The 22794-nt window shown below is 44.2% G+C and overlaps 1 protein-coding gene across 1 annotated transcript in view; it reads right to left on the bottom strand.

Moving 5' to 3' along the window:
- PRUNE2 (prune homolog 2 with BCH domain) overlaps positions 1 to 22794 on the bottom strand; it is a 452865-nt gene that overhangs the window by 154631 nt on the left and 275440 nt on the right. Inside the window, exon 9 of the mRNA XM_082264016.1 lies at positions 19285 to 19825. Within this exon, the coding sequence (XP_082120142.1) occupies positions 19285 to 19825 (541 nt within the window). The remainder of the gene's footprint in view (positions 1 to 19284; positions 19826 to 22794) is intronic.

Here is a 22794-nt window from a genome sequence, read left to right as displayed (position 1 = left end):
CAAAATGCAACAGCACTAAAAGATGAAAATTGGCCTGGGCAGGAAGGGGGTGAAAGTGCCCAGTATTGAAGTGGTTAATGTGTGTCAAATATGCATAGGGCGTTTGGAAAGCGTATTTAACTTGCCTTTAATGATGAACATCACACATTACCCCTATAGGTGCATTTGTTCAGCTTCAGCATTTTGAGCAAGTGTGAACAAGGCCTTAGTGCCGGTTCACACTAGTGGGGCTGCGGCGTTCGCATGTAATGTCGGAGCGCACTGCTCCTTCATTACATGCGATCGGCTGTGCGGTGCGAGTTTAGCCATACACTTTGTATGGCTAAATTCACACCGCACCCGCAGCAAAGACGCACAGGACCCTTTTTTACAGCCGCATCAGGATCGGATAGCACAGTGGTACACACTTGTGCGATCCGATCCTGTGCGAACTGTAAGATCGCACTGCGATATGCGATCAAACTGGGGTTGTCGTTAAGATTACATTGACACCCCCAGCGTATCGCATATGGCAGTGTGAACTGCCAGGGGTGCATTTGCGATGCGGGAACAGGCTGCGAATTCGCAGCCTTCCCGCATCGCATAAGTGTGAACCGGGGCTTAAAGTGGTTGTAAAGGCTGAAGGTTTTTTTTCTAAATACATTCTATGCATTAAGATAAAACAACCTTCTGTGTGCAGCAGCCTCCCCCCCCCCCCCTCAGTCCCCCTAATACTTACATGAGCCCATCTCTATCCAGCGATGTTGAAGGAATGTCTCAGCTGCCCTGGACTCCCCTCCTAATTGGCTGAAACAGCAGCATGGCTCAAATGGCTCCCGCTCCTGTCAATCTAAGTCAGTCAGCCAATCATGGGAAAAGGAGGGGGCGGGGCCGGGTCACGGCCCCCTGTCTGAATGGACACAGGGAGCTGTGACTCGGCTTGGGTGCCCCCTTAGCAAGCTGCTTGCTGTGGAGGCACTTGACAGCAGGGAGGGACCCGATAAGAGGAGGTAAAACCAACTACACAGAGGAGGTAAATATAACATCTTTGTTATTTTTTATTTTTATTTTTAAATGAGACTTTAACCACTTTTTTAACTAGTTTTTTAGGCTGGCTCGGCTGCGCAAAATGACATAGGGCTACGTTGGTCGCAGGAATGGTGCTAGGGGGCGAGCGTGCACTGCCAGCGGCGCGCTCCTGCCCCCACTAGGCAGCGGGCACCCGCGATCGTTACCCGCTGGGAGAGAAGGATGGTCAGCTGTTGTAAACACAGCTGACCGTTCTTCTCTCTGAAATGATCACAGAGCGTCTGTGATCCTTCTATATAGGATCAAAGGTCTCTATGGTCATTTCACAAGCCCAACTCTCATACAGTTAGAAAACACTTCCCTAGGCTCACACTTAACCCTTTGATCACCACTGTGTTAACCCCTTCGGTGCCAATGTCATTATTACAGTAACAGTGTATATTTTTAGCACTGATTACTGTAGTAATGTCACTGGTCCCCCCAAAAGTGTCAAAAATGTCAGTTAGGGGTCCAATCTGTCTGCCGCAATGTCACGGTCCAGCTAAAAATCACAGATCACCGCCATTACTAGTAAAAATAAATAAAAATGACAAATCTTTCCCCTAGTTTTTGGGCGCAATAACTTTTGCACAAGCCAATCAAAATACGCTTATTGCAATTTTTTTTTTTTTACCAAAATATGTAGCAGAATACAAATTGGCCTAAAAGGATGAAAAATTTTGATTTGAAATTTTTTTGGGGGAATGTTATATAGCAGAATGTGAAAAAGATACTTTTTTTTTTCCAGAATTGTCGCTCTTTTTTTGTGTATAGCACAAAAAATAAAAATTGCGGAGGTGATCAAATAGCACCAAAAGAAAGCTCTATTTGTGGGGGAAAAAAGAACATCAGTTTTATTTTGGTACAGTGTCGCACGACTGCGCAATTTTCCGTTAAAATAATGCACTGACGAATCGCAAAAAATGGCCTGTTCATTAGGGGGCAAATCATTCCGATATAGAACTGGTTAAAATCACTTTTAGGAAGTGCAAAACACACCTGGACATTTTGTCTCCAATAAAAAAAGTGACATTTTCTATCTTTGATTTACAACTAACAATTAGCTGGAAACAAATCGAAGAGTGTATTTTTAGTAACAGATAAAATGTATAAATGACTAAAGAACAGCTGCCAGGTGATGTTACAATGAAAGTAAATACAGAAAATCAGAATTAAGCCTGACATCATAATGACACAATGAATCAGTTCTATTTATAAAATAGTAATTAGTAAAGTCAATAATTGCTCAATGTTAGAAGGCGGAACATTTAGGCTTTATTCACACCTAAGTGTAATGCAATGACACCCGCTGCACCGCATTTTTTGCGTGTTTTTGTAGTGTGTTTTTTGGAGCGGCACCATTCATTTGAATGGGCCTCCCTCCGCTCCAAAAACGCTTCAACAAAGCTCATGTACCAAATTTTGGCACAGAGCCGGGATCTTTGATACGATTTTATTGCATTTTGTCACAAGACAATCACTGCATAATCACACCGCATTTGAAGCGCTATTAAGAAATAATGACATCGCAAACGCGTCCTGTATTTTGCCGCAATTCTGCATTCGCTGGCAGATCCCCGCGATTCCGCCAACAATTCCAGTATGCTCAGGTGTGAATTGAGCCTTATAAATTTAAAAGTCGGGCACCAAATTCAAGGAGCACTAGAAGACTCTATATTTTACAGTAAGTATTTCAAATTTATAAAATTAAAGCCAAATAGACCAGGTATCAGGATTTTTTATTTGAAATGGATGGTCTAGCTGCTAAATAAAATTTCCTACCAAACTATTTAACAATAATTGAATTCAGTATGCGGTAGTCAGATTTGCTGAAACACAATTTTGATTGGTTGTTACAGGAGATAAATGTAGCACATGCTCAATTACAGAGGTACAGTATGAGGTGCCTGGGAGTACCCATCAGATAAAGTTACACTGATGCTGTATTTGTTATTTATTGTGTTAAATTGTTCAAAACTATTTGTTTTTCAGGCATCCTCAGCCAGCTAATAATATGGTACCAAGTTCTTTCTGAAGGTCACTTATACGTATATTGCACTGATACATAACACTCATTGGTAAGTTCGAAAACTGCTTAACATTAGGTGGAACATTTATAAATGTAGAAGCTGAAACCAGATGTATGTGGTAATCCCACTCTACGGGGAGGCATCTCCGTGTTGTGTTTCTTTTTCTCTCCTTCTCCAGACAAATTGCCCTACCAATGGCATGGGAGATAGATCTAGGGGAGGAGATACCATCTGAGAGTTGATCCACCTGGATGGCTAGAATACCCTCTGATATACTTAACACGACTTTGGTTGAAGCAAATTATGAGGGGCTATCCCGCTGGAACATGGTCCCCTCCAGGATAGCCAACATTTACCCAGATGCATCCCCTGCTTCCGGGACTGCAGACAGGAGGGTACCATGTTCCATGTGCGGTGGACTTATTTCAGAGTTAGATGGCTTTGGATCAGGGTCCTTACTTTATTTCATACAGTTACAAATGTGAAAATCACACTTTTGAATGAGCGTATGGAGGGCACAGTCTCTAGCTCTTTATTTCTTTCTAGTGGCTAAAAGGACTTTTGCGAGGGCATGGAAGTCTGCAGTTGTTGACATAGCCATGATGGAAAAATAAACTGTTCTGGTTTATGCTGCACGAAAAAAATTTCTAGCCTTTTTAACCACTTAAGCCCTGGAAGATTTTACCCCCTTCCTGACCAGGGGGTATTTTGCGATTCGGCTCTGCGTGAATTTAACGGACAATTGCACGGTCGTGCGACGCTGTATCTAAACTAATTTGGCGTCCTTTTTTTCCCACAAACAGAGCTTTCTTTTGGTGGTATTTGATCACCTGTGCGATTTTTTGATCATGCGCTATGAACAAAAAAAGAGCGTACATTTTGCAAAAATAGCAATATTTTTCACATTTTTTTTTATATGAAATTCCCCCCAAAAAAATGTTAAAATCAAAATTTTTTAACATTTTCGGGCAATTTGTTTTATGCTACCTATGTTTGGTAAAAAAAAATCGCAAAAAACGTATTTTGATTGGTTTGCACAAAAGTTATCGCGTTTACTAACAAAGGGAAAGATTTTTGTCATTTTTGTTGTTTTTTTTTTAACGCGTAATGGCGGCGATCTGCGATTTTTTTTGCGGTACTGCGACATTGTGGTGGACAGATCGGACCCTTGACTGACATTTTTGACACTTTTGGGGTTACCAGTGACATTTCTACAGTAATCAGTGCTATACATATGCACTGTTACTGTAAAAATACACCGGCAGTGAAGGGGTTAACTTTTTTTGAAAGGGAGGGGCTATGTGTGTCCCTAAGGGCGTGCTTTCTACTGTGATTGGCTGTGGCTTCAGATGTATGAACAGTGATCAACGGTTCTACATAGTAGAACCGTATGATCATCCTTCATACACAGGGGAGAATGACAGGCAGCTTGTTTACACAAGCCGCCTGACTTTCTCCCTCTCCCCCGCCGATCGCCGAGTGACCGGCGGACATTGGGTCCGCCGGTCACACGCGCGGGGGGGTGCGTGACCGCGCCTCCGGCGGCGCGCTCTCGCTCCCCACACCCTCACAGGCTAGCGACGTAGACCTACGTCGCTTTGCCTGTGAGGGGCTGACTGCCGACGTAGATCGGCGTTAGGCAGTCGGCAAGTGGTTAAAGACAAACAGACTAAATTTGAGAAGACATGGAATCATTGGCTGCACTATTTGCCACCTTCTGAATGATATGGTAATTTTAATGATCTGGTCTTAGGGTAACTCTCAACCCTTTTTCTTCTTTCTCTCTTTCTTTTCTGTTCTGAGATCAATTTTTTTTCTTTGCTCTTGCTTATTATTTTTGTTTGTAATTATCAGTTGGGGCCAGAGGCAAACTGACCATTCGGGCACTGCCTGAGGACCCAGGGCCAGTCGGGGGGCCGGACAAGAGGCTCCTGTCAGAGAGAAGACCAAGGCCATCGTGCAACGATCACAAGTAGGGATGGGCCGAACGACCCTCTGTTCAGTTCGCACTAGAACTTTCGAACATCGCAAAAGTTCGAAACTCAATAAGAAACCCCTCTGAGGTCTATGGAACTCGAACTGTAAAAATCAAAAGTGCCCATTTTGAGGACTTATATGCAAGTAATTGGGCATACAATGGGTATGGGGTCTGGATACTGCCCTCGGGGACATGTATCAATAAAAAAAAGGTGGTAAAAAATGTCATTTTTAAATGAGCAGTGATCTACTAATGCTTAAAGCGGTAGCATACTCCCCTATTTAACTATTACCTACAGGTAAATGATTAAAATGTGTAATGCGCTAATTCTGTGAAACTTATAAACATAAATATGTAAACAATAGTGACACCAATATCATAAATAAATAGGATGAGATCTAAAACATAAAAGTCCATAAAGTTCATAAAAGGTCCATATATGCAACAGTTCGCATAAGTCCTTGAATGAAGAGATCCCAATACCAAACAAGTGATTTCAATAAAAACAAATGAGGGAAAGGTGTTTCAAGGTGCTTGTTTAACCACTTAAGCCCCGGAAGATTTTACCCCCATTCCGACCAGGGGGTATTTTGCGATTCGGCACTGCGTGAATTTAACGCACAATTGCGCGGTCGTGCGACGCTGTACCTAAACGAATTTGACGTCCTTTTTTTCCCACAAACAGAGCTTTCTTTTGGTGGTATTTGATCACCTGTGCGATTTTTTGATCACGCGCTATAAACAAAAAAAAGAGCGTCAATTTTGCAAAAATAGCAATATTTTTCAAATTTTTTTATATGAAATTCCCCCAAAAAAAAATGTAAAAATCAAAATTTTTAAAAATTTTCGGCCAATTTGTTTTATGCTACCTATGTTTGGTAAAAAAAATCGCAAAAAGCGTATTTTGATTGGTTTGCGCAAAAGTTATCGTGTTTACTAACAAAGGGAAAGATTTTTGTCATTTTTGTTGTTTTTTTTTTAACGCGTAATGGCGGCGATCTGCGATTTTTTTTGCGGTACTGCGACATTGCGGCGGACAGATCGGACCCTTGACTGACATTTTTGACACTTTTGGGGTTACCAGTGACATTTCTACAGTAATCAGTGCTATACATATGCACTGTTACTGTAAAAATACACTGGTAGTGAAGGGGTTAACTTTATTTGGAAGGGAGGGGCTGTGTGTGTCCCTAGGGGCGTGGTTTCTACTGTGATTGGCTGTGGCTCTAGCTGTAAGGACACTGATCAACGGATCTACATACTAGATCCGTTTTATCAGTGTCTTTGCAGCGAGGAGAATGACAGGCAGTTTGTTTACACAAGCTGCCTGACATTCTCCCTCTCCCCCGCCGATCGCCGAGTGGCCGGCGGACATCGGGTCCGCTGGTCACACGCGCGGGGGGGTCCGTGACCACGCGGGAGCGCGCCTCCGGGGGCGCGCGCTCGCTCCCTAGACCCTCACAAGCAAGCAACGTAGCCCTACGTTAGTTTGCCTGTGAGGGGCTGACCGCCGACGTAGATAGTCGTGCGGCGGTCGGCAAGTGGTTAAAGTGCAGGTATTCCCCTTACCAGACGGGTGAAAAATAAGGTGCAATATATCTCTAAATGAAAAGATGCGTGCAGTGATATAGATAGCCCAGCTCTGTAGATAGCCCAGCTCTGCCCACCTCATGGCCGGTTTGAGAGTACATAAGACTCTTACCAGATGACATAAAAGTTAAGGTGTATGGATAACTTCTGGATATCTTTCAGCCCAATTGTAATGACCGTCCCCCAAGCTTGCGGCTCCCTGTTGTCCCTTGGAAGTGAAACTTCACCCAGGTGTTCGCAGGTGATTTCCCAAAAATAAACAAGGGGGGACTAATAGTGCATTATCCTTATAACTTTTATTGCTGATAATCAAAGATGCACTTACAGTTAAGACGATATAATAAGCTTGCTGGAACCCTATAGATCCGTGGCCGCCTGCAGTGCGGACCGCGGATGTAGTTAGTGACGGCGCGCCTCCTCTCTGACGCGTTTCCTCCGAGCGGACTTCTACTGAGACAGTCCTCTTGTCTCAGTAGAAGTCCGCTCGGAGGAAACGCGTCAGGGATCTATATCACTGCACGCATCTTTTCGTTTGGAGATATATTGCACCTTATTTTTCACCCGTCTGGTAAGGGGAATACCTACACTTTAAACAAGCACCTTGAAACACCTTTCCCTCATTTGTTTTCATTGAAATCACTTGTTTGGTATTGGGATCTCTTCATTCAAGGACTTATGTGAACTGTTGCATATATGGACCTTTTATGAACTTTATGGACTTTTATGTTTTAGATCTCATCCTATTTATTTATGATATTGGTGTCACTATTGTTTACATATTTATGTTTATAAGTTTCACAGAATTAGCGCACTACACATTTTAATCATTTGTACAGTTAATTATCCTCACTGGGTAATCGGATTTTAGTTGCAGCTTTTTTAATTGATTCATTTATCAGCGCTCCCTTTACAGATACCATTACCTACAGGTAAGCCTATAATAAGGCTTACCTGTAGGTAAGATTAATATCTCCTAAACCTGCACTGTTTAGGAGATATACACCCTGCATGCAGCCGCTGACACCAGCGGCGCATTCGCTCTGAAGGTCCGGCGGACCGGTCCTTGCTGGAAAGTGAACTCCCACGCACTTGCGCGGGAGTGACGTCATCGCGGCTCCGGCCACTCATAGCGCCGGACATGCCAAACCCGGAAGAAACGCAGAGGGAACATTACAGCTCTCTTAGCGGTGTCCGGGCTACTGTGTCAGGGCTTCATTCTAAGGTAAGTATTCCATAATGTGCTATTATGTGATGCATACTAGCACATTATGCCATTGTCTTGCAGGGTTTTTTTTTTTTTTCTGTACGGGGATACTACCGCTTTAAAGTGAAAGCATACAAATAACAATACAAATGAAAAATTCCTTTCAACATAGTGCCTGGGGAGTCCCCTTAGTCCAGGGGTCTTCAAATTATGGCCCTCAACTACAATTCCCATCATTCCTAGTCATGTCTGAGAATGTCAGAGTTTTACAAGGCCTCATGGGATGTTTAGTTCTGCAACAGCTGGAGGGCCGTAGTTTGAGGATCCCTGCCTTACTCTATCTGTAAAGTGGCACATCTGTACGGTGTATAGAAACTGCTGCAGAAATAATTGCATTTAAAAAGCCAAAAAATTCTATTTTCCCTGCAAGCTTTCTTTATTTTGTAAACAACGGCTTAGGGAGCTAGTTTGTATGATGAAGCCACATTATAAGCACTGGGAACAAGATTAGAGATTTTTTGGCAAAATTTTGGCATCTCTTCCGCAGACTGTGAATAGAAGTAACAGGTGCAGAAAAATGGGTCTTTGGGTGGCAAAGGTGCCTTCACGCCGTAACCCTATACGGAGAAAGCCAGAATTGGCCATGCTGTCAAAAATTTAAATGATATGCACCTGTCAAACCAATGCGGAAAAATTGGTCTTTGGGTGTTAATTGTGCCCATGAAACCTACAACAAAAACAAAAATAATTCAGATGAAATCAACACCCACAACACTAGGCAGCCTAGAAGTCTTGCAGATATTCCACATCCCAAAAACACTTAATCAGTGACATCGGCATCAGGGGCTTCATAGCTGCTGGTAATCCGGGAATGATACATTTTGATAAATGTCAGATGGTCCACAGAGTCTGTGGACAGATGCGTTCTATTATCAGTAACAAAACCTCCAGCAGCACTGAATGCCCATTCAGAAAGAATGCTGGATGCAGGGCAGCCCAGCAGCTCAATTGTTTACTGGGCAAGTTCTGGCCAATGGTCTATTTTCATGACCCAGTAACCGAGTGGATCGTCAACTGGAAAGCTCTCCATCTCTGTTTTCGCCCCTAGATAATTGTCCACCATATGATGCAGATGCTGCTGATGAGATGTGGAAGCTGAGAGCCCTGGGTGGCAAGGAATAAAAAAATTGTGAAATGCATCACTTAAGCAGCCCCCTTCTCCATCACTCCTCACCACTAGAAGTCTCACCATTAGAAGCCTCAGAACTATGTTTTCCAGGACACTGTACCCTACCATAGTTGGGAAAAGCATTAGATAAACTCCTCTTTAAAGTTTCCTCAAAAGATTTAATCTTCTGCACCCTCTGTGAGGACAGGATGATTTCAGAGACTTTCCCCTTGTAACAGTGATCAAGGAGGGTTGCCAACCAATAGTGATCCTTCTCCTTGATGCCACGTATTCTTGGGTCCTTTCGCAGGCTTTGATGCATGAGGGAGCCCATGCGTCACAAGTTTGCGGAGGCATGAGAAGCAGACTCCTCTGGGTCACTGAGGATTACAGTATCTGGAACTGCCTCTTCCCAGCCACGTAATACTCCCAAGGGTTCTGGGGATAGAAAACCATCTCTTAAGGTTTGACGTATTTCTTTCTGTGCTTCAATGCCTCCAAAACTGCCAGAATGCTACTCCTCCTTCTCCCTCTCCTCTTGTACGTTATGTGGTCTAGGAAGAATGGTGTCTGCATATAGCGGGCCTTTAGAGGAAAGAAAGTACTCCTCTTCCTCCCGCTGCTCTGACTCAAGTGTCCTGTCCATAATGTCACGCAGAGTCTTCTCTAGCAGGAACACAACAGGGATTGTGTCATTGATGCATGCATTTTCATGGCTCACCATCCATGTGGCCTCCTCAAATGGTGACAGTACAATGCTTGCATCCTTTATCAGCAGCCATTGGCGTGGGGGAAAAAAGCAGAGCTGGCCTGAGGCTGTCGCTGTGCCATACTCACACAGGTACTCATTGACGGCCCTCTACTGTATGTGAAGCCGCTGCAGCATTGCCAAAGTGGAGTTCCACCTGGTGGGCATGTCACAGGTCAGGCGGTTTACGGGCAGGTGGAATTTATGACCGCCTGAAAGGCTACAGACTCTTCTGGCCTGCTTTTAGCAGATCTTCCAACCCTGGGTACCTATTTAGGAAATGCTGCACCACCAAATTGAGGACATGTCCCCATTATTGCACACAACCATTCCTGGCTCCAGCTGGCATGGTGTAAACCACCTCTGGGCCTGCCCTGCAGAGATGCAAGAATCACTGCTCCAGTGTGATTCCTGTCCCCTAGACACACCAACTGAAGCACTGCATGGCACCTTTTATCTTGGCTCATTGAATAGCCCTTTGAACACTTAGGGGGTAAATGTGGCTCATAGGACAATTCAGCAGAGGAGGGCATGGTAGAGGAGGAGTAGAAGGGGGTAGAGCTGACTAATCTAGATGTATGGAGATGTGGCAGCACAACAAGCTGCAGCACCGAGCCCTGTCCTGCATCCTTCCGGATTGCAAGCAGAGTTACCCAGTGCGCTGTGAAATACAGCATTCCTGACCATGCTTGCTGGACCATGTGTCAGCAGTAACGTGTACCTGCCTTTCCCAACGATGCCACATCATTGCCTTCCACGTGATGGTACAGAGCTGGAATAGCCTTACATGAGAAGAAATAGCGACAGGGAACCTGCCATTGTGGTACAGCACATTCTGCAAATTAACAGAAGGGGGCAGAATCCACCAGATGGAAAGGCAGAAGTTGTAAAGCCAGCAGCTTTGACAAGCTTGCATTTAGATGCTGTGCATGTGGGTGGCAGTGACTGTATTTCTTTTTGTTCGCTGCAGAAGGTGGGGCAGAGAAATTTGCCGGCTATATTCTACAGCTGGTGGTGTGCTACTGCCAGATGTGCTGCAAGGCCCTGGAAACCCTGCACTATCATCCCTGTCAGTGGAGGCTGCTGAGAGGTCATAAGGTATAGCAGGAGGAGGAACAGAATTGCATCCCTTTTGTGTGGCTTTAAGATGCTCTTGCCAATGGGCTGAGTGGCGGGAGGTTAAATGCCTTGTCAAGCATGTGGTGTTTTTGCCATGCTTGATGTGCTTGAGACAAAGTTTGCAAATTGCAACACTGCGATCAACTGCACATGTGCTAAATGAGGCTCAGACAGCTGAGCTGTGGGAAAGGTGGCGGGAGATAACAGCTCCACAATGTGATGGAATATGGTGGCTTCTCTCTATTCTTCCATGATGGCTGCCTCGTTGTGCCTCACCCTCACTTTCCGCCTCTGCTCTATCCGGCACCCAAGTTGCGTCAGTGACCTCATTATCTCCTCCATCCTCATTACCACTGGAGGCAACTTGGCAATACGCTGCGGCTGGGGGAAAATTACTGCCAATTTGTGTACCAGTGTTCTCCTTTCCCTGTAGGCTCATGTTCCTACCTTCCTCAACCTCAGAACCAACATCTGAATTAAGTAATGGCTTTTCATGGTCAAGGAGCAAGTGGCTAATGCTGTATTAAAATATCTCAAGCTGACTCCTCCATGCCTGAGGCTGGGGCTATGGCAGGAATAGCTGTGGCTGCAGTGGACTGCGCACTAGTCTCTGCTTGGGTGACAGAGGATGAGGGTGGCTTAGTAAGCCAATCCACCACCTCTTCTGCATGCTGTGGCTGGATAGCACGGGTAACACGACTAAACATAGGAAATGATGCCCTGCCTGAGGACTGACCACGTCCACCTTTGCCTGTGGACGCATACGCTGCTGGCCCCCTCACAGTGCAATGGGAATGTCTGTCTCTCCTTGTTGCCTTCCTAGACAGGATGGGGGGGGGGCTGCTTATTAACAAAATGTGGTAAAGATGTGGAAATGTGTACGTGGATGCATTTTAATCAATGAAAAGTGGTGTTTGGGGCACTTTAACCTGAGTACTCACTACACAGACACACTCCACCCACACACTACAATATACTGCAGTAAAACTGCACTAACGCACAGAAATATACTGTGTTAAATGTGTACTAACGCACAGAAATATACTGCATTAAACGTGCACTAACGCACAGAAATATACTGTGTTAAAATTTTATTGATGGCATTTTGAATGTACAGAGATACTGTGATGAGATCCTGAGGCCCATTGTTGTGCCATTCATCCATGACCATCACCTCATGTTGCAGCATGATAATGCATGGACCCATGTTGCAAGGATCTGTACATAATTCCTGGAAGCTGAAAACATCCCAGTTCTTGCATGGCCAGCATACTCACCAGACATGTCATCCATTGAGCATGTTTGGGATGCTCTGGATCGGGCTATACAACAGCATGTTCCATATCCTGCCAATATCCAGCAACTTCGCACAGTCATTAAAGAGGAGTGGACCAACATTCCATAGGCTACAATCAACAACCTGATCAACTCTATGCAAAGGGAATGTGTTACACTGCAGGAGGCAAATGGAAGTCACACCAGACTTTGTGCTCACTATACTGGATTAAAATTGCTAAGGCCTATATATCAACGTTATATGAATATTCAACCCCCATAGCACAATAAAGGAAGAAAAGCAATAATCCAAGAAAAATAGTTAATACCAAGCAGGGCAGGTGCTAAACTTTTTTGCGCCCTAGGCAAGACCAGCTACTTATGCCCCCCCCCACCCGCGCCGATAACATATCATCATAGATTTTCATATTATACTAGCGGTCCCCATATCACACTGGAGGAGCCCATGTCACATAAAGTGCTCATATCACACAAGAGGTGTGCCACATGGGCACCTCCAATGTGATATGTGCACCACTGGTGTCATATGGGCACCTTTGGTTTGATATAGGCACCAGTGGTGTGATATGGGTACCTCTGGTGTCATATGGGCACTTCTGGTGTTATATGTGCAACTATGGTGTGAAATGGGCAGCTACAGTGTGATATGGGCACCACTGGTATGAAACTAACTACTTTAATGTACTATGGGCCAGGGGATGCCAGCGGGGGTGAAAGAAAAGAGCACCTCTTGTGTGATATGAGCACTTTATGTGATATGGGCTCCTCCAGTGTGATATGGGCACTGCTAGTATGATATGAAAATCTATGATGATATGTTATCGGCACTGCTAGTACATAATTTGGGCACCCCTAGTGTGATTTTAGGCTCATCTGGTGTAATATGTGCACCCCTAGTCACAGAAGTAACTTATCAGATGATGAGGCTGCCGCTGCTGACATCAGTGTTCAATGTCACCATGATGTGTGCTAGACTAGTCTAGCATAATATGGGCACTGCAGTGTGGTATGGTCTGGACACTTCTGGTGTGATTCGAGTACTGCTGGCCTGGTGTGAATATGGCACGCTGATGTGATGTGGCCACCTCCAATCACATATGGTCACTTCTGTTGTCATGTCATACAGGTACCTCTGCTGTGACATGGCCCATGTCACAGCAGAGGTACCTGTATGACAACAGAAGTGAACATATCTGATTGGAGGTGCCCACATCACATCAGCGTGCCATATTCACACCAGCAGTACTCCAATCACACCAAAAGTGAGTCCAGACCATATCACACCACAGTGCCCATATTCAGCGGCAGCCTCATCATTTCATCTGATAAGTAGTTACTTCGGAGTTTTCATCAAAATTTAGATTGTACCTTAAACTCCAGTCTCCAGTCCTCCTAACTCCTAAGGAGCCTGTCTGATCTGATCCTGATTCTTCTTTACTCCTCTGAGTCGTCCTCGAGTTCTCTCCTCAGTTGTCAGTCCTACTCCTCACTTGCTGCAGGTGCTAACCGCGCTAAAAGTGGGTGGAGTGGGGGCGGAGCCAAACTGGAGTAGGCGGGGCCAGGGAGGCGGCGGCGTGGAGGAGCCGAGGAGGAAGGAGTGACTTCACTGGTTGCTAGACTCCAAGCAGCTCTAGCAACCAGTGCTGTGTGGGCTCCGCAGCAGAGAGAGAGTGTGCGCAGCGGCCACAGAGTCGGATCGGATGTGGTCCGGTCCTCCGGATGATGATGAGATCCATTCCAGATGGTGCATGGCACGGGTCACTCACAGTAAGTGACACAATTTGAATCAGGCAGTCAGCAATTCTGCAAAGTCTGGCCAGCAGTGTGCCCTCGGCGGCTGCCTAGTGTGCCTAGTCGGAGCGCCTGCCCTGATACCAAGCTATATCAGAGGCATTGTTAATGAGTTACAGCTCAATCAAAATCAAATTGTTGATTACTGAAAGAAAATATGATGTAGGCTTTCTTTGCTGACCTTCATCTGGAAATGCTAGTTACCTGTTTCATGTAGAATTAATTCAGAAGTACACTAGCTCACAAAAGTGAGTACACCCCTCACATTTTTGTAAATATTTTATTATATCTTTTCATGGGAAAGTACTGAAGAAATTACACTTAGCTATAATGTAAAGTAGCGAGTGTACAGCTTGTATAACAGTGTAAATTTGCTGTCCCCTCAAAATTACTACACTCACAGCCATGTCTAATCTGCTGACAACAAAAGTGAGTATACCTCTAAGTAAAAATGTCCAAATTGGGCCCAAAGTGTCAATATTTTGTGTGGCCCCCATTATTTTCCAGCACTGCCTTAACCCTCTTGGGCATGGAGTTCACCAGAGCTTCACAGGTTGCCACTGGAGTCCTCCTCCACTCCTCCATGATGATATCACGGAGCTGGTGGATGTTAGAGACCTTGCGCTCCTCCACCTTCCGTTTGAAGATGCCCCACACATGCTTAATAGGGTTTAGGTCTGGAGACACGATTGGCCAGTCCATCACCTTTACCCTCATCTTCTTTAGCAAGGCAATGGTTGTCTTGGAGGTGTTTGGGGCTATCATAATGTTTGATAACTGCCCTACTGCCCAGTCGCTAAAGGGAGGAAATAATGTTCTGCTTCATTAAGTCACAGTAAATGTTGGCATTCATGGTCCCTGAACTGTAGCTGCCAAGTGCCGGACGCACTCATGCAGCTCCAGACCATGACACTCCCACCACTATGTTTGACTGTAGGCAAGACACACTTGTCTTTGTACTCCTCACCTGGTTGCCACCAAACACGCTTGACACCATCTGAACCAAATAAGTTTATCTTCGTCTCATCAGACCACAGGACATGGTTCCAGTAATCTATGTCCTTAGTCTGCTTGTCTTCAGCAAACTATTTGAGGGCTTTCTTGTGCAGCATCTTTAGAAGAGGCTTCCTTCTGGGATGACAGCCATGCAGACCAATTTGATGCAGTGTGCGGCGTATGGTCTGAGCACTGACAGGCTGTCCCCCCACCCCTTCAACCTCTGCAGCAATGCTGGCAGCACTCATACGTCAATTTCCCAAAGACAACCTCTGGATATGATGCTGAGCAGGTGCACTCAACTTATTTGGTCGACCATGGCGAGGCCTGTTCTGAGTGGAACCTGTCCTGTTAAACCACTGTATGATCTTGGTCACCATGCTGCAGCTCAGTTTCAGGGTCTTTGCAATCTTCTTATAGTCTAGGCCATCTTTATGTAGAGCAACAATTCTTTTTTTCAGATCCTCAGAGAGTTCTTAGCCATGAGGTGCCATGTTGAATTTCCAGTGACCAGTATGAGAGAGTGAGAGCGATAACACCAAATTTACCACACCTGCTCCCCATTCACACCTGAGACCTTGTAACACTAAGGAGTCACATGACACCGGGGAGGGAAAATGGCTAATTGGGTGCTCAATTAAAATAAAGGGAATGGTCTTCCACGGTCCCATGTATATACCTCCATCCCGAATCAATTTGCAAAGAAAAAAGGGTGCCCTTGGGGTGGGACTTTATATGAGGCATGTACACTCAGTGACCATAGTATTGAAATGGTAAAAGATGATAAATTTTATTGATGCAATCATATATACATGGTAACAGCAACGATAAAACAGCACAATGGGCATATAGCATGTAAACAATGCAAATAAATAACAAATAGATATCATGGGTTGCACTCATATATTGTAATAACTCGACGCGTTTCGTGAGTCTTGAATATGCTCACTCATCAGGAGTATATATGAGATAAAATGTATCTATAAATAAACAATAAACAACATGTTAGTAGGTATAATTGATGAGTGTGATGTTACAGCATCCGTATGTAAACAGAGATGGAAAAATCGCACTCACATATAACCCAAAGACAAATGATGGATACGTGCTCCCACCCGACGGGGGCTGCCATAGTCTAACCCGGGAGCTGACAGGACTTGAACCGATGGCGAACACGGCGGGGAGACAGGTGAGGAAACAGGGTTGAGAAAAAGTGAGGCTTCTGCTTGATGGTGAAGCATGAGCTGGAAATGAATAAATAGGCATCTCAATGGAGTAAAAAACTAAATTGTCAGTGAGAAGTGACAAGGAGGATGCACCTCAAAGGTGGTGGACAAAACTAAGAAGATCGTGTGAAGAGAAGCGTCATGGAGAGAACCAAGGAGAGAAAGGAAAGTGAGGTGGCAGCCATGAAGGAAGTGAAGGAAGTGGTGGTTTTGTCCACCACCTTTGAGGTGCATCCTCCTTGTCACTTCTCACTTATTACCCAGTGGATTCATTATTCACCCCATGTTCTTTCCATCACCACTTACCACTATTTCTTTTGGGCTCCACATTGCCCCCTATGTATACTCCCTTCACTTTTGCTCCCTCTTTTCGTCACATCCCACACACTTTTTCTTATATCTTTACACATTCATTCATTGTTTATCACTTCAATGTGACACAGTACTCCAATTGCTCAACCTTTGAACTAGCTTTGCCCCTTTTTTATACATCATTTGCTTGGATTGATTTATTTCGCATACTTCTATATATTTATACTCATTTTGACTTTTTTGGATATCAATACGCGATACTGACAATTTAGTTTTTTACTCCATTGAGATGCCTATTTATTCATTTCCAGCTCATGCTTCACCATCAAGCAGAAGCCTCACTTTTTCCCAACCCTGTTTCCTCACCTGTCTCCCCGCCATGTTCGCCATCGGTTCAAGTCCTATCAGCTCCCGGGTTAGACTATGGCAGCCCCCGTCGGGTGGGAGCATGTATCCATCATTTGTCTTTGGGTTATATGTGAGTGCGATTTTTTCATCTCTGTTTACATACGGATGCTGTAACATCACACTCATCAATTATACCTACTAACATGTTGTTTATTGTTTATTTATAGATACATTTTATCTCATATATACTCCTGATGAGTGAGCATATTCAAGACTCACGAAACGCGTCGAGTTATTACAATATATGAGTGCAACCCATGATATCTATTTGTTATTTATTTGCATTGTTTACATGCTATATGCCCATTGTGCTGTTTTATCGTCGCTGTTACCATGTATATATGATTGCATCAATAAAATTTGTCATCTTTTACCATTTCAATACTATGGTCACTGAGTGTACATGCCTCATATAAAGTCCCACCCCAAGGGCACCCATTTTTCTTTGAAAATTGGGTGCTCAATTTGGACATTTTGACTTAGGGGTGTACTCACTTTTGTTGTCAGCAGATTAGACATGGCTGTGAGTGTAGTAATTTTGAGGGGACAGCATATTTACACTGTTATACAAGCTGTACACTCACTACTTTACATTGTAGCAAAGTGTAATTTCTTCAGTGTTGTCACATGAAAAGATATAATATAATATTTACAAAAATGTGAGGGGTGTACTCACTTCCGTGAGATATTGCATATTCAAGTATAGAAACGGCTATATAATGGCCAGGCAATTAACATTTTCAGGAGTGGTCAGTATTTTTTTCATCACGTTTTCTTTAAATATTTTACTTTCCTCAGTTTATTTTCTTGCCAACATAGATTTGATCAGAGCCACCAGCAGGATGAAAATAGGCTCTTGCAAAAGTGCAGCCTCAGAAAATATCTGGTCCTCACTCTGATGAAAACCTGGTGGTGGGTTCTGGTGGTACAATTCAAGAATGAACTAGGATAGCTTCAATGATGACAACCAGCCGCTAGTTGGTCTAAGGTGATATACCAGTAATTAGGCATGTTTGTGATCCAGGACATGCCAAAAGTCATATCCAACCAGTCTGAGATGGTGCCACAGAGTGAGACAGAAATGGGAATGCTAAGTGCAGCCAGAGGCCATTGGTGGGGTTAAACATCTAAACCATAGACAAGGGAAAACATGTAGCAAGAAAACACAGCAGGGGTATGGGTAGGTAAAGTTCAAGCTTGGTCAGCAAGAATGTGTACTAGCACCCACTGAATGCTATAGTGCATGGCCAAAACCCCTGCTAAATATACAAGATACCTGAAGCTGTTCATAGATGGCTGGAATTGTGGCCAATTCCTGTTGAATAGGCAAAAATTTGAGCTATGGTTGTCCCTGTTGGCACCAACTTACTCAGTAAAACTTGACTGAAAAATCAAAGGAGCTGGATGCAAAATTGTCAGCTAAACAGTGACTGAATCCTCTAAGATGAAGTCACTGTTTCAGTACTGATGTAGCCGTAGGTGATGTGACTGCTTAAATACAATGCTAGTTATGGTGGATGGAGGAATTTATTGCTATGTATAGCTCTCTTCAGTCTATATCAAGGCATGCAGACACTGAAGAAGAATCTGAATTGTAGGGGGACACAGCAAACTTCAAATGGTACACCAGAGTGTACCCCAGAGTAAACCAGAGCAGAGAAGTCAGAGGGTGAAGTGGCACCAAGCTGGGTCACCTGGAATCATGTGGCAGGCAAATGCTCAGTGCACAATCTTGAATCAGATGGCCAGCAATCACAATAAAGGGTTCATTCATACCATGTCGCTTGAGTTGTGCCGATATGCATAGGTGCCAGAGCACATTTTGTATACATAAGCGGGGGGTGTGCCCTGTGCAAAACTGCAGCCAAACTCACCGCATCACGTGTCACCACACAACAGCATATTGCAACACGCAATTGAATGAAATGTTGTTTTGAGACATTTCAGTAAGGTTAACCTCTTGCTGACTGCATAGTGCATATATGCCACAGCAAGAAATATGTGCATTTATGCCCAGCTACCACACACGCCTTTTGGTGTTAAAAAAAAAAAAAGGTAAACAGTGCCTTGGGTGAGTTTACTGTGCTAACTTCATATATATTGAACATTATATATTATTATTTACCAGTTCGCAATACCATGCAATAATAGTACTAGTTGTCTTATGTTTAAGTCACACGTTACAATCTGATTGTACAATTTCCTTTAGATCTACCACCAAGTATGTAATGCAACAGCCTGCCTGATTGCATTTTTTTTAGATAGTTTTGGTAGATCTAAAGTTGATTTTGGAGAAATTGTATGGCAATATTGTAACATGTATGTTGAGCCTTAGAGTTTTGCAGACTGAAAACTATAAAAGTATTCTTACCTCTGTTCAGCAGCATTCTTACCCAGATGGAGAGCACATGCGCCACCTTCTGGAGAAAGCTTTGACTGCAGCCCTTTGTCGTACGAAAAGAAATGATTATTTGTTGATGTGCTTTTTCTGGTGTCACTGTCTTCCATTTTACACAGTTCAAAGCTTTCTTCAAGTTCGGCATAATCATTATCTCTGATTGATGTCTGAGATCTTTCCTGTATATCACATCCTTCATATAAAGCCAGATCTCTGTCGCCATCTCCGGTGTCGGCTCTGCTGAAAATATCTTCAGGAGAGGTATCAGAGGTTTCAGTCTGGCTTAAAATTATGCTCCAGCTGTGTTCTGAGATTTCTTCTGATGCCTTCTTACTTTCTCTCCTTTGAAGAAGAATAGAGGAACTTTTCTCCCCTAAGTGAAAAGGATGGAATCGGGACTCATGGGTAGCTTGGTTTTCACTTACAATGGTCATGGAGGTTGACTGAACAGTATCTGGGGACTCTGCTGAAAAAACTGTATCAGGCATTGTCTTTTGAAATATCTTGTCTGCATCTGTGAACAAAAAAGAATGTTTATCTTTGTATGCATAGGTGTGCGCAACCTATTGCAAACACATATGCGCAGTAGTACAGTGGACAGTGTCAGTAAAGCAGAGGACGGTGTCAGTAGAGCAGTGGATGGTGTCAGTAGAGTAGTGGATGGTGTCAGTAGAATAGTGGATGTGTTAGTAGGGCAGAGGCTGGGGTCAGTAAGACAGTGGATGATATCAGTCAGTAGAGCAGTGGACAGTGTCAGTTGGGCAGTGGACTTTGTCAGTAGGGCAGATATTGGTGTTGTTATGGCAGAGGACGGTGTCAGTAGAACAGTGTATGGTGTCAGTAGAGCAGTGGCCGTGTTAGTAGAGCAGAGGCTGGGGTCAGTAAGACAGTGGATGATATCAGCCAGTAGAGCAGTGGACAGTGTCAGTTGGGCAGTGGACTTTGTCAGTAGGGCAGATATTGGTGTTGTTATGGCAGAGGACGGTGTCAGTAGAACAGTGGATGGTGTCAGTAGAGCAGTGGCCGTGTTAGTAAGGCAGAGGCTGGGGTCAGTAAGACAGTGGATGATATCAGTCAGTAGAGCAGTGGACAGTGTCAGTTGGGCAGTGGACTTTGTCAGTAGGGCAGATATTGGTGTTGTTATGGCAGAGGACGGTGTCAGTAGAACAGTGTATGGTGTCAGTAGAGCAGTGGCCGTGTTAGTAGAGCAGAGGCTGGGGTCAGTAAGACAGTGGATGATATCAGTCAGTAGAGCAGTGGACAGTGTCAGTTGGGCAGTGGACTTTGTCAGTAGGGCAGATATTGGTGTTGTTATGGCAGAGGACGGTGTCAGTAGAACAGTGGATGGTGTCAGTAGAGCAGTGGCCATGTTAGTAAGGCAGAGGCTGGGGTCAGTAAGACAGTGGATGATATCAGTCAGTAGAGCAGTGGACAGTGTCAGTTGGGCAGTGGACTTTGTCAGTAGGGCAGATATTGGTGTTGTTATGGCAGAGGACGGTGTCAGTAGAACAGTGTATGGTGTCAGTAGAGCAGTGGCCGTGTTAGTAGAGCAGAGGCTGGGGTCAGAAAGACAGTGGATGATATCAGTCAGTAGAGCAGTGGACAGTGTCAGTTGGGCAGTGGACTTTGTCAGTAGGGCAGATATTGGTGTTGTTATGGCAGAGGACGGTGTCAGTAGAACAGTGGATGATGTCAGTAGAGCAGTGGCCGTGTTAGTAAGGCAGAGGCTGGGGTCAGTAAGACAGTGGATGATATCAGTCAGTAGAGCAGTGGACAGTGTCAGTTGGGCAGTGGACTTTGTCAGTAGGGCAGATATTGGTGTCAGTATAGCAGAGGACAGTGTCAGTAGAGCAGTGGATGGTGTCAGTAGGGCAAAGATTGGTTGTCAGTATGGCAAAGAAAGGTGTCATTAGAGCAGTGGATGGTGTCAGTAGGGCAGAGATTGATGTCAGTGTTTTTTTTTTTTTTTTGGTATTATTTTTACCATTTATTTTTTTTTTTTACAAAAATGTTTTTTTTTTTTTTTTTTTTTTACAGTTTTTTGTGAGGGGCCCAGACACACACCATGCGCACGCCTTTGTTTGTATGACAGTCTACTTCCCACAATAAAATACTTTATAAGCAACTGATATCAGACTGGCTAATAAGGAAACTTATAAATGTATTTCCTGGGCCATTCTGCATCCATTGCCAAATCTTCATGATCTTATCTGATACATTTTCGGATGGGGTGGCACAGTGGTGTAGTAGTTAGCACTTTTGCCTAGCAGCAAAAGGATTTCTAGTTCAAATCTCAACCACAACACTACCTGACTGGAGTTGCATGTTCTCCCTGTGCCTACGTGGGTTTCCTACAGGTACTCCGGTTTCCTCCCACACTCCAAAGACATGCTGGTAGGTTAATTAGCTCCTGTCTAAATTGGCCCTAGTATGTGTATGTATGAATGTGAGTTCGGGACCTTAGATTGTGAGCTCCTTGAGGGTAGGGACTGATATGTACAATGTATATGTAAAGCGTAAATTGTAAATGTAAATGTAAACTGACGGCGCTATATAAGTACCTGAAATAAATAAAAACAAAATAATCAAAAGTTTCTAATCAATCCCTGTTTGAATGCAACCTCCAATACATTTTGAAAAACAAAAAAAACAAAAAAGAATAATTGAGATGATTGAAAAAAATTAATTAATGAGTATGTAGCACCCTCCTAGGTAGGTGCAAGTGAGAAAGCATAGTTTTGAGCTCTGTCTGCTTACCAGAGGGGCTGTAGGTAAACCTATATTATTCTCTGCCTACCAGAGAGCAGGATCTGTTAGTAAGGTCTGCTCATTGTGCTCAGGATGCAACTCATTCTGTCTGGAGAGTGTTTCACACTGGTCTAATAGGGAGGCATGTTGGACAGTGGTAGGAAACCTGACGAATGGGTGCATAGGCTTTTGATACAGTCCAAATAATTGGCAGAGGGAAAGTGCTTTGGTGCATGTTGGGGTACTGTATAAAAGCCAGGAGCACATGTGCTTGTGGTCTTTCATTTGGATAGCGGAGTCCCCCTAGCGGAGTCTATAGAGTCCTCCTCTGTAGAGGTGCCATACAGCCTCAGGGGGTCGTCCTGAGCCTAGAGAGTAGCAGTGAGGAACTGAACCCGGAGGTCCAGAAGAGCTGACTGAGAGGGGAGATACTGGAGGATCTGTCTCTGCAGTACAGTGAGTACAGAATTTTGTGTCACGGGCCTGACCTGAGGGAGGCAACCCCTGCTCCTAGGATAGTCAGTGGACGGGTGTCGGTTGAAAGGGGATGCTAGTGAGAGTGTCCTGAAGATAAGTTATCATCCACTAAGTCTTTTTGCTAGGAAGTGAAGAGCAAGAGACTTAACTCAGTCTATACTTGTGGCGGTGTGGATTAAGCAGCCTTCTTGTTTCCAATCAACCTACAAGGCTTAAAGATAGAAGTCCTCAACTAATGTGAATAGTTCAAACTGGAGT

This window comes from Pelophylax lessonae, assembly GCF_965119305.1.
Source record: "Pelophylax lessonae genome assembly, chromosome: 1".
In the NCBI taxonomy this organism is placed as follows: Eukaryota; Metazoa; Chordata; class Amphibia; order Anura; family Ranidae; genus Pelophylax; species Pelophylax lessonae.
The sequence above is the reverse complement of the archived record's forward strand: the minus strand, read 5'-3'. Positions and strand labels throughout refer to the sequence as shown.